General features: G+C 42.2%; 1 protein-coding gene across 2 annotated transcripts in view; it reads right to left on the reverse strand.

Annotated features, from left to right (window-relative positions):
* Positions 1 to 12,536, reverse strand: part of LOC126236744 (thyroid receptor-interacting protein 11-like) — a 462,638-nt gene extending 450,102 nt beyond the window's left edge. For both annotated transcript variants that reach the window (XM_049946279.1, XM_049946278.1), the window contains exon 1: positions 12,291 to 12,536. In XM_049946279.1, coding sequence (XP_049802236.1) covers positions 12,291 to 12,384 — 94 coding nt within the window. In that variant the 5' untranslated portion in view covers positions 12,385 to 12,536. The remainder of the gene's footprint in view (positions 1 to 12,290) is intronic.
* Positions 12,537 to 13,639: the final 1,103 nt, after the last annotated feature.

Genomic DNA, 13,639 nt, shown 5'->3' on the forward strand with positions numbered 1-13,639 from the left:
ATACAATGTTGATGTTTCTGAGCTCATACTAATATCTCTGTTCTATGATGTGGAACAAGCAGAGGCACATCGGTAAGATGGTGGATTTGGTACCTATAGTGAAATAGTGGTACTGGATGGCCTCCATACTCAATGGTTGGTGTTGTACAGCATTGAATTGGCAAGTGATTTGTTGCACTGTGGTCTGTATGCCTGCTGTTATAACCTGTGATTTTCAACAATGAACTCTGTCATCACCATGTTGTTCAAAAATACTTCACAAAACTGCCTGTCCATAATCCCTGCAGTCAATCCATATGCATCCCGGTCTATAATCAGTAGGCTGAAGTTGCCTCCAGCTAATATTGCATGATATGGGTATTTCTGTTATACTAAGTATAGACATTCTTTGAATAACTGTAAGACTATCATGACAGAACCAGGTGGCTGGTAAAAATATCCAACAATTAGCTTGATTTCATGTAGACATATTGTATGCATCCAGACAGCTTCACAATCACATTCAAATTACACTTAATAGAGACAATATTTTTGTTGGCTGTAATGAGCACTGCCTCTCCTGTGTCATCTGCCCTGTCATGAATTAGATGAATGACGAACACTAACTTCACTTAACGAAAGTTTATTCAGCACTTGCACATACAAGAGCGTGGAGCGAACTGCCTCCAGCCAGACAACATAAGTATATATACAGCTACAGAACCTTCCAGTACAATGCTTCTTGACATTTGTGGTTACTTCAAGAATGTACTCGAACCGAATTTAGAAATTAAAATTGTACAGTCCAGGTGAGTTTTGAATTCATGACCCTCCACGCAACAGTTTAGTATCATAACCACTACACCACGGTGCTACTCAGCTTCTTCTGCGACATTGCTCCCTCCTTAGGAGAACAGCGTCTCGGTGTTAGGTCCTCCTAGTCCGGGAATGAGTCATCGGTCCTGCATACTCCGACTCCTGGTGATTGATTCTCGCCCTGGCGGTGATCGTCTCAAAACTTCTTTTGCCACTACACTCTTCATCACCTTTCCACTTGTTGCCTGTTGCTGGAGCTTCGAAGTTACCCTGGGTTGCAGGATCCTTCTGGGCTTCATTCGAAGGACGTGCAGCATATCTCTGATCTTCTGCTGTCTTGTGTCGGGGTCAAAATCTTCAACTTCATAAGTAACATCAGACAACTGTCTTACAACCTTATAAGGTCCAAAGTAGCAACTGAGGAGCTTCTCAGAGAGATCAACCTTCCGAACAGGAGTGAAGATCCAGACAAGGTCACCAGGCTGGTAGACAACAGGGCGGTGGCTTGCTTCATACCTTCAGCGATCATTTTCTTGAGCCTGCAGCGTGCGGAGTTGAGATAACTGTCGAGCTTCCTCAGCTCTGGTTAACACCTGGCTGATGTAGTCGTCATTCATGTCATCAGGATGTAACGGAAACACAGTGTCCATCGTCGTATTCGCCTCACGCCCATGAACCAGGAAAAATGGTGTAAACCCTGTGGTGTCTTGTTTGGCGGTGTTGAAGGCAAACGTCACAAATGGTAGCACTTCATTCCAGTTGCTCTGCTCAACATTGATGAAAATTGATAACATGTCAGCCAAGGTCTTATTAAGGCCTTCAGTAAGCCCATTAGTTTACAGATGGTAGGCAGTTGTCATGTGATGAGTAATGTTGCACCAATGGTTTATCTCTGTCACCAGATTCGAATGAAAAACTTTCCTTTGATCCCTAATTCAATGTCTTCCACGATGATTTTGGCTACCTCAGATGCTTCGGCTGTTTTCATGGCTTTTGTAATGGCATAGTGTGTCAGATAACCAGTGCAAACAATAATCCATCTATTGCCACTAGCAGATGTTGGAAATGGTCTGAGGAGGTCAAGCCCAACACGCTGGAAAGGCATTTCGGCTGTTGGAATTGGTATGAGTTGGCCAGGTGGTTTCTGAGGAACCGCCTTTCTCCTCTGGCACTCTCGAGAGTGTGATACATAGTGACAAATACTTCTAAATAAACCTGGACAGAAAAATCTCTTGCAGATTCTAGCGTATGTCTTAATAAATCCTAAATGTCCAGCCTCAGGTGTGTCATGGAATTTCTGTAGAACATCTAAGCGCATGTATTTATGAACCACTGGTAGTCACCTTTTTCCAAATGGATCAAAGTTTTTCTTGCAAAGTGATCCATTAACTACCTTAAATTGGCCTTTCACATCCTACGAGCTATTTAAGGCAAGCATAATTTGAGATATCTTGACATCTTTCTTCTGCTCAGCAGAGAGATCCTGGAGTGCAGCGAAACAGTCACTATCTTCATCAAAGTCTTGATGGTGTTCCACAGGGTTTCTTGAGAGACAGTTGGCATCTTGGTGTTTTCTTCCACTTTTGTACATTATGGTAATGTCACACTTTTGAAGACTTGGCGAGTCACGCTGTTGGTTCCTTAAGACCTGTCAACCAACAATGTGAATGATAGTCTATAACAACGGTGAATGGCTTTCCATAGAGATACTTCGAAATTTGCACATGGCCCTGATCACAGCAAGACATTCTCTTTCTGTAGTTGAGCAGTTTCTCTCAGCTTTTGTAAGTGTCCTAGAAGCATAGGTTATGACCTCCTCTTTTCCATCCGAAATTTGCACCACAAAAGCACTGATTCCATACCCACTGACATCTGTGTGTAGTTCTGTAGGTGCTCTCTCATCATACAGACCAAGTACAGGGTCAGTTGTCAGAGCTTTACGCAGCACATCAAAAGAATCTTGTTGAGCAGCACCCCAGATAAATTTAGCATCAGCTTTTAACAACTCTTGGATTGGCCTGGCTTTGATACAAAAGTCTTTGATAAAACGACAGTAATAAGAACATAATCCGAGGAAGCTTCTCACATCTCTAATACTTTTAGGAATAGGAAATTCCGTTATACATCTCACCTATTGTGGGTCTGGCCGCACACTTTCGTTGGACACAAGGTGTCCAAGTATTTTGATTTCTTTTGCTCCAAAGAGACATTTTCTTGGATTAATGTTTCAGTCCATCTTGTTGGAGACACTTAAGAACGGGCCTCAGTCCTTTTATATGTTCATCAAATGTCTCTAAGAACACTATAATGTCATCTAAATAACAAAGACACATCATCCACTTCAAATGACTTAGAAGATTATCCATCATCCGTTCAAAAGTTGCTGGTGCATTACACCAACCAAATGGCATTACCTTAAACTCATACAGGTCCTCAGGGGGTGATGAATCCAGGTTTCTCACAATCAGCCTCATCTACTTCGATCCCGAGTACATGTCCATGGTTGAGAAAAACTTAGCCCCCTTCAGACAATCTAGTGTATTGTCAGTTTGTGCAAGAGGGTAAATGTCCCTTTAAGTTATCTTATTAAGCTTCCTGTAATCAACACAAAAGCACCAACTGCCATCCGTCTTCCTGACGAGGACCACTGGTGACAACCATGGGCTCTGTGTAGGCTGAATGATCTCATTCTTCATCATTTTCTCTACCTCATCGCAAATTATTTGACGTTCCGTTGCTGACACATGGTATGCTCTCTGGCTTATTGGTTGATGGTCTCCAGTGCTAATCCGGTGCTTCACCGTCAGTTTGTCCAATTTGCTGTTCACCTGTGAACTGAAGCATTCAAAGAACTTTTGAAGAATGGCAAGTAGCTTCTTCTGTTATTCCTTAGTGAGATCTGGTGATAGTGAGCTAGAAGATCTCGTCTCATAGTGGTAGTGCTAATTTCGCCCACAGACTCAACATGGGAGGTTTCTATGACACTCAGCTGTTCTTCAATTAATGGCCCAGCATTTGCCACGCACATGCATCTTGGAAGGATCTGTGGTTCTCGGTGACAGTTAACTATACACAATTCACCAAATCCGTTCTTAAACAAGACGACAGAGGCTGGGATGATCAAGTTATTCTTCAGTGGTATGCTTCTCTTACATTCCACTACAAGATCCATGGGCTGATGCATGGCATGAGACGTGAAAGTTACCTTTCTAGCTTTGACTGCAGGAATGATCACTTCATCCAGCACACACAGTTTTCACGCACTCGGATGCGCATCTTCCTGTCAACAGTATCTCATCTCGTCTAGCATAATCTTTGACGACCACAATCTATAATTGCCCGAGAAGCTTTCAAAAAGTCCCATCCGAGAATGACGTCATGACTACACTCTTGTAAGATGATGAATTCTAAGGGTTGTGTATGGCCACTTATTCTCACATGAATGGTACATCTTCCTGTATGATTTACATATTTCCCATTAGCTACCTTCAGCAGAGACGTTTTGCTGTTGACAAATACGGTTTTCTGCAACTGGCGATGGTACTTCTCCAAAATGACTGAATATGATGCTCGAGAGTCCACAAGAGCTTGGGCTGGTCGGCCATCCATGAGGATATCGATGTAGTTTCCTATCATTTTTGTAGTGATCGACAGCAGAGGATTTTTCTCTTCGGCGGCCTCACCTCCAAGGAAGGTCATACCCTTTAATTCTCCAGTTTGTGGTGGCTAGGTGATTGGCTTGAGCTTCTAAACGGCGATGGAGACCTTGATCAGCATGTTGGGGAGCGTTCTCTCCAGCGGCTAGCTTGCGGCAATGGTGACCTATGTCGTCCTGCACCCACACCTTCTTGTTCATCTTCATCGTCCCGGAGTTGGCGTCAGCTAAGATCGCTCTATTGTCTTCTGGCGTGGGCGTCATAAAATATCTGCCACCTTTCTCGACAATAGCGCACCACATGTCCCAGCTGTCCACAGTGTAAACATACTGGTTGGTTATACTGGGTCCTCCAGATGTCAGCCTTCCTTGGTGACCAAACAGGTTCCTCATGTGGCTTTGTAGGAATTAACTCCACCTGGGTCTCGACTTTTCACCATTTTAAAGGGAAATGAAGGGCAAGAGATTGGGTTCAATGTCTGTTCCACTTCCTCCCTTATGACCTCTTGAAGCATCTCGGTTTTTTGCTCGCAGTGCAATCCAAGAGCCTTCTGAACTTCCTCTCTCACTATCTGATGAAGAACACTTGTGAAATCACTTGCTTCCTCCATCACAGACATCAATATGACATTTGGAAGCCATTCAAACTTCTTGCATGTAATTCTTTTTTGATGCATTGTCTTGATATACTGGCACCATTTTATGAAGTTGTCTACTATCGAAACCTCCTTCAGGAATAGGGCTTGATACAAGTCCTCAGCAACACCCTTCATGAGATGTGCGACCTTATCTTCCTCCTCCATTCTATGATCCACTATTTTACACAGCTCCAAGATGTCTTGAATGCAGGATGCTGTAGTTTCTCCTGGACGCTGTGCCCTGCACTTTACTTTATCTTCAGCCTGTTGTGGTGTGTCGCCGAAATACTTGCGCAGTTCCGCCTGGAATACTTCCCAGCTTGTGAACTCCTCCTAGTTGTTCTCATACCATTGCTTGACAGTGCCCTCCAAGTAGAAAAATATGTTAGCCAAATGCACGGTGTCATCACATTTGTTAAATTTGGCTATACGCTCATATACCTTCAGCCACTTGTTTGGATCTTGGCCATCGTCACCAGAGAACCCAGAAAGATGTCTCATGTGGTGGCACACAGTTGCTGTCATCATAACTTCGTCTTCTTCTTCTGTCTCCGATAGACTGAGATCTGTTGAATAGGACTCGAACTCGGGTTTCTCACCAAGTAAACAGCGGCTCTGTTGTGGCCTGATGGGAGTCACTGTGTCGTCGATAATGTGTGCTATCACAAGTTCCGATACCCAGTGTCTCCACCAGAACAATGTCACATAGAAGAAGGTGTAATTAGATGAATGATGAACATTAACTTCACTTAACAAAGGTTTATTGAGCACTTGCACATACAAGAGCGCGGAGTGAACATACAGTATATAGACAGCTACAGAACATTCCAGTACAATGCTTCTTGGCATTTGTGGATACTTCTAGAATGTACTCAAACCAAATATAGAAATTAAATTTGTACAGTCCAGGTGAGTTTTGAACTCATGATCCTCCATGCAACAGTTTAGTATCATAGCCACTACACCACAGTGCTACTCAGATTTTTCTGCAACAATATGTTCCACGACTCACTAAATATTTCAGAGCTTTCTACTACAGGTTTCAGACAGCTCTTTGTCCTGAGAATAATCTGAGTGCAACAAATATACAGAAAGGTAGTAAATTCAGGAGTTTTCTTATGAATACTTCAACAATTTACTGATTACATTTTGACAGTCGAAATACCTTTACTCTAAATGGTCTGATTTCGCTATCTGCATGTAGACTGCTGAGTGTTCATCAGAGTACCTCATAAACTACCGTCTTCCCCCTCCCCCCCTTCCACCCCTCATGTGCACTCCCACAAGTATTCTGCTACCTGAACAGCTGCTCCTTTGTGGTAGAGAAGTCCTAAAATTCTCCACACAGTAACTCCACTCAGCTCCAAACCAAAGGACCCCGATTAGCTCTGGGAATAATGTTTAAAACTGTAACCACTGCTCGCACCCCACGTGCAAGGCCAGCAGCCTTCACCACTTCTGCCAGCCACTCGTATGAACTGAGGATGGCCTCAGAACTCAAGCAGCATGAGTCATTGGTGCAGACATGAGTCACAATTTGCAGATGGCTGCACCCTGCACACTTGATAGCTGCAGGCAAGGCCTCCTCCACATCTGGGACGAGGCTCCCCTGCAGACATACTGAGCATACACTGGCTTTCTTTCTAACCCTGAACACTATTTCCCTAAGAGGCTCCTCAATATGCCTAACACTGAAGCTCCCAATTATTAGCAAATCCCTCCTCTTGTGTGCCTGCTCTGAACTTGCTGAAGGAGTGGCCACCTGTCGACATACAGGATGTATAGGTGAGGCCGATGGCCAGTCCGCCCACTGACCTTCCATCTTGAGCAGTGTGAACATGTTACCCCTGTCTTGAGGGCAGATCCAACAGGCTACTGTCACAAGATTTTGTCATAAAGCTACTGTTCACATGTCACACTTCTTCAATATTTTGGTAAGTCTATGGAACTACCAGACCAATATCCAATGATAAGTAGCAACTTGCACATCATGAGAGGTACATCACAGCGCTTTGCAATAAATTTAAACATCTGGTCTGCTGTCTCATGCAATCCCTGACACCTTGCATAGAACTTCTTAGCTATAGCAATAGCATTCAACACAATGTTATGCGAAGATATCATTTGGTCCTCCAGCACTGCTTGGTCATCGGCCTTCCACTTAGTTCTAAGAAAGATGACCAGTATCACATGACAAATGTTTGGACTATACATGAACAACATCAAGAGACACTTTTCAGATAATATAACGATGTGCCCAGTGGAGCCACTGTGTTTAGCATTCCGGGTTGTTACGGCACTTATTCAGATTCCAGTGGCAGAACCAAGCGAGGTGGCGCAGTGGTTAGCACACTGGACTCGCATTCGGGAGGACAACGGTTCAATCGCGCGTCCGGCCATCCTGATTTAGGTTTTCCGTGATTTCCCTAAATCGCTCCAGGCAAATTCCGGGATGGTTCCTTTGAAAGGGCACGGCCAACTTCTTTCCCTAATCTGATGAGACCGATGACCTCGCTGTCTAGTCTCCTCCCCCACAACAACCCAACCCAACCCAGTGGCAGAGGAAAGTATTCCAAAAACAGTCACTGTCACATCGTTTGGCCTTTCTAAGAGTTTCTTTCTGATTTTTGGCTTACACAATACTGCACAATCAAAACAACAGTCCATGGACTCCATTCTTCGAGGCCTTGTCTCTATTTTCTCCTACTTGCATGACAATCTTTTCTTCTCAGCTGCCAAAAACATCACCAGCACTCAGCCTATGCTGTGAGCATTTTGGTGTGGTCATCAACCTGGCCAGCTAAGTGTGTTTTTGGCAGGTCACATTCCTGGGACATCCTACTTCTTCAGCAGGATAGTAAACCTTATCTGAAAATGTGGGAGCTATCACTCAAGTCTGCCAGGCAGAGACAAAGAGCTTTGCTGTTCCCTTGGAAAGTTGATTTTTTGTTGTTGTTGACATCTACCTCATGACAACATTGCAGAAGACATGGACTACAGCACTTGTAGGTCCCAATACAAAGGGCAGTATCCCTGTATAGGGAGCACAAGAAATGGAACGGCTTTTGCTGTTTAGAAGTAGAGCCTTGCTGATGCAGCACTGGTTGCTCATCCTGTGCATGATGCAGTACTTCCTCTGGTGGTGAATGCCAATCAGCTCACAACTGGATCTGAGTTGCAAGAACAAGTTCATGGTACATAGCTGCTACTCACATATTTTTCACATAATCTCTCCTCCTCACAGCGCAGTTGGGGTGCTTATGCACATGAACTGTTGTTGTTGGAATAAGCACTCTGGTACTTCAATCCTCAGTTGGAAGCCAGAGAGTTCATTATATTCAAAGTCCACAAACCACCTCTCTACACATTCTGCCAAAACAATAATGACCGTGCCGGTACAATTAATCGGAATTTATTTCACAATTTACTACCAACATTCACCATGTATCCAGACTAAATAATGTTGTCATGCACTGTTTCGATCTTGTCATCAGCATCTCAGATTTGCAAAGCTTTCTAAGGTGCAAAAAACTAACGTTGAATTGGAAAAATATTTGGATGATGCCTCCATTGGCTTACAACTGTGACTCATTGACATTCCCAGATCCGTCTTCAACTGTATTGTGACATCTCCACTAGAAAGACTCAATTGTTCTTTCCAGGTGAATTTTGATGCCATGCCTTCAATAGTTTGAACAACCTTAGACACCCTGGAATCAGTGCACTGACCCGGTTGATTGCAGAGCATTTTGTCTGCCCTGGTGTTGAAAAAGAATTGCCTTGAGTGGGTCTATATATGCCTTGCCAGCCAACACTGCCAAGCAGCATACCATGTACATCCACCCATACGCATTTTGCTCAAATACACATAAATGTGATTCATCCACTGCCACACTCTGATGGGCAATGCTATTTACTGACAATGACAGACCACTTCACACCACAAGTGATACCAGTCACAGACATTACAGCAGAGATGTTTGTCATAGCTTTCATTTTGACTTGTGTTATCCACTTTGGCTGTCCTCTTCATATGACAGCAGGCCATGGTTGGGAGTTTGAAACAGAGTTATTTCACCAATTGGGTAAATTCTTTTGTACCAACCATCATCAGACCACAAGCTATCATCCAGATAGCAGTGGTATGATCAAGTAATGGCATCGTACACTCAGGGCTGCTTTGAGGTGCGGCATGACTCATTGAACTAGTGCTTTTCCCATTGTTCTATTCGGCCTTCGTATGACATAAGGTCAAACTCACGGTTTCACCAGCTTTATCGCAAAGAACTGCAACTGCCTGGTGAATGTGTCTATCTGATTGCCATGCAGCCATCAAACACTAACCTATCAGATTCTGGAGTACACTCACGTGACCGCACTACTCACACTTGCCCACAACCAGCCTCCAGGCATGGTTCCACACCTACCTTTATCCAAAGGACTTTCAAAGTTGAAGTCTGTGATTTTATGGGCAGATAGTGTCCAACCAGCACCAAATCCATCACATTTTGGTCCACACCAAATACTGAAAAGAGGAGACAGAACACTCGACCTGTTACTAAACGGCAAGACTATAATAGTGTCTTAAGACAGAGCCAAACTAGTAAACATTTTTCCAGAAACACCCGAACTTCAGTCTCAGCCTGATATGGGAGCACAGTCATCACCAGGACCCATTTCTGAAACCAATTATGACTGACAGAGATGTTCTGATCGGCACAGACGTTTTCCAACAATATTTGTGGACAGGGCTTCGGTCTTTCCTGAAGGAGTGGTGCAGCACAACTGAGAACTAATCAGTAATTCCTACAGTGTCTTCAGCCTTGCCACCAGAGATTTTATGAGATTGGCAGTCCTACATTTTTATCAGTGCTGGATCAAAGATGGACTTTTCTTTGGTAGAAATTGAAATCTGGAACAAAAAAATTTGTGATTTATAGTTTTAAAAATTTTTGTCAGGACTTTTAACATCCATGATTCGTTGATTAGCTGCATACTGCTTAGCCGAAATAATAATTATGGACACTTAACTTTCTGCAAAACAGTGTGGCAATACTAGTTGCAACGCATTTTGAATATTCTTCTTTTAATTCAATAAATATGGGCAGGAATGAATTCTTCACTGAACACATATGTTCCAGCATGTTCAGATAGGCTGTTCTCACAATTCTCTACAGACCTAAAGACTTATTATAATCTCTGTTACCGTTGTATTCACAAAACTGACATCTAGTGATAGAGTACACACGGCCTGCCAAACTAATCCCAACGGATCTACTTTTGATGGTCCTTTTCCCTCCCTACAGATGCATTTTCAGCAATTTGTAGGAATAATTCACTGATTTTAGTGGTCAATGATTTGAATCTACCACCACCCATTTTGCAAGTATTGTCATGTTAGAATTCAACATCATTTATCTTATTGAGTTTATTCATACTGTGCTTAAAAAATGCTACAAATTATATTTGTCTTAATGTGCTTTGAATTTTTTGTGTGTAGTGAATCATTTTTGCTTTTTTGATGACACAATGAGCCAATTTGCAACAGTATTGTTTTTATTTACTCATCCAAGGATGATCTTACACTGATATAGTATTTGTCATCGCAATACAATGAAAATAAATAGCTACAATACAATGCAAATAAATAGCTAAAAACACACACACACACACACACACACACACACACACACACACACACACACACACACACAAAAAGCAAAAGCTATGGTTGCACAGTTTAAGGAAATGAACATGCTTGGTGATAACACGCTTGGCAGGCAGCTTGAATTTGCAAGTGGGGGACCTGATTGGCTAACTTCAATGCTAAATAACTCAGAAACGGTGCAATGAATAAAATATTTTTCTTAAGAATTACTTCCCACCACAGCCTCCACTGCAACACTCTTACAAGCTTTTCAGAAAGTTTCTGACCACACGGTGTAGGCCTAAGTTTGCTTTTATGAGGATAGGGCAGGTAGCCTACTATGGTCTTGATCAGGAAATTATCCCAGCATTTGCCTGAAATTATTTAAGGAAACCACAGAAAACATAAATCTGGATGGTTGGAGAGAGCAAACTCCATTGTCCCAAATATGAGGTCAGCACCTCAACAACTGCACTGCCTTATTTGACTGGTCTGTACTAAACAGTGTCCTTATGGTTTAAACACAATTCGCCCCAGATAACTTATAATATAAAACATAATTTTGCTCTTCATCACTGCACACATTAAGAGGACCCACAAGCGACTCCCGGACCATAGTCTTGTTACTATGCCCCTTACACTACCTCCAGCCTGTTTGAAATACTGACTTCAGGGTGCCTAAACATGCAACCATTTCATGTCCTCTCTTAGTCCACCTGAAAAACTTAGTCAGCATCTCATCTATTACCTCTGTTTGGTGATAGGAAACTGAGCCTTCAGCTCACAGGCCTCAGAACACACTCAAATCCAATACACTCAGTAGAACTACAGTATCTGTTACAGAATATGTTTTGGTAGTAACAAGAACAACTTTTACTGTAGGGTTACTTTTTCAAACCATGATGAATGTTACTAAGACTACAACAAAGAAAGTGTGCTTGAGATGAAACAAGTACACCGTTTGGACAGAAATGTAATCTCTTAAAAGCGAAACTGAAAATGGCCCCTTGAGCTCTATATTTAACACCCATTTTTGTGTATACTGTTTATTTAAAGAAAATTGCTTTCCTGCATATATCGTACTTCAGCTCTCGTAAAGAACTACATAAGTGATAACACTTCCTGCTTTTCCTATGATGGCTTCAATTCTTTCACTTATAGTGTCTCACGGACATTGACAGTTATTACTTTCTATTTTTAAAGTTGATGCGGATATTTCGAAATATCACAGCAAAGCTACAATTAAAAGATCATTTCAAGATCACTGTGGTTTCATACAATATTAAAAAGACTTAAAAGTGGGCCTACACAAACAGTACGTTATTTTTGCAGTTGCTGTTTAGAATAGTCTCCACCTCATGCACACAAAAGCAGCGACACCTCAACGTAACCGTGTCCGTCTCTCTGATATCTTAAATGTTACAGCAGCAACATTAAATTAGCGTAACAAGGATTGCTTGATAAGATAATTTTTAAGGTAGGTGGTGCACCACCAATTTAATTAAAGCGCTGAAGTAAAATGTTGTGGAATAACACAGCTAGGTACGTTTCTTACCGTTCACATCTTCAGCTCCATCAGACAGAACTTCCTTGGTGAAATTCTGTAGCTGTCCTTTTAGCGTTGACAATCCTTCGCCGAACCACGACATTAAAGGTATTTACGGGCAACAACAAAGAATTAATGAACTTTTCGAGTCAATCGAATGACTGTCATTAGTATGACAAAAATTTAAAACTGTAATTTAGCCACCCATAAAATGCCAACACGTCAAACAGCTGAGCTGTCTACACACTCAAAACAGCATAGTTTGTCGCTGTAAACAAAACACAAACGAAATTCGCTGTCAACTCGCAAACATAGTTACTGCTAAAATTGTGGTACCACTGTCAGCAACAGCTGGAGAAACAAATGAGTTCAGAGTGCACACTGCACTGCTTTCAGTACGCGAATTGTGAGCAGGAGAGGGTCGTGTCAGTGTACATTGTACAGCAGTAATTGGTACATACTCCCTTCAGAAGCTCCTAAACGTAACATTTTGAAATTCAGCTTCACGTGTTAAACTGACGTAAGCTCTTGCTACGTTACCAGTAGCTTTTCCATTATTTACTTATTGTTTTCTCCCTTCAGTAGACATGGTTCCTATAGTTAAAGCCAGTGGTTAAATCACTTAAGTAGCAAAACTAACACAGTTTTTTTTTTTTCCTCCCAACTGCTACTGCAGCTCTTCCAAGCGGCTGACTTGTATGAATGCTCTGCGAAAAGATTGTGTGTTCTGTGCATGTAGATGCATGTTCAAAACACAAATGAGGCTGAGTTTCGGAGTTGATTATACCTCTATAACTAGCACAGCAATAAAATGTATCAAAAATATCCCCCAAGACTGTAGAAAACGTACCTAGTTTTGAACGTATTAAAATGAGTCTGAAATCTGCAAAGAAGCTTGTGAAACGAAGTACAATCGGCGCAAAGCATCAGAATTAAGAAAGTACTTGTCCAAAACATTGGCATACCCTCAGTCAGTTCCTTTTAAACTTCCACCCGTCACTTTTCGTCGATACGTTACGACGCTGCTACTGTGAACCATATATATTACACTGGATTGAGATTTCAGTATTATAAGTTGATATTAACAGGAGATGGGATATTACTTTAATTAAATTTTCCTTTTCGTATTGGAAGAGTCCCTTCCTCGTTTAGTAACTGGGAAGTAACATCATTAAAAATAGCAATTTTTCCTTGTATAAGACTCCATTGCTCCGTTACTACACACCAGCCGCTTGGAGCTTTTTGACAGCTGAAGTGAAGATATAGCGCCTGACGTCAGTGGCGTGTAGGCTACTAACCTGACTCAGAAGGTTGCTTTTTTTCTTGCCCTGTAGGGTTTCGCGACTTTTTGTTGCAGA

Source organism: Schistocerca nitens, chromosome 2 (genome assembly GCF_023898315.1).
Source record: "Schistocerca nitens isolate TAMUIC-IGC-003100 chromosome 2, iqSchNite1.1, whole genome shotgun sequence".
In the NCBI taxonomy this organism is placed as follows: Eukaryota; Metazoa; Arthropoda; class Insecta; order Orthoptera; family Acrididae; genus Schistocerca; species Schistocerca nitens.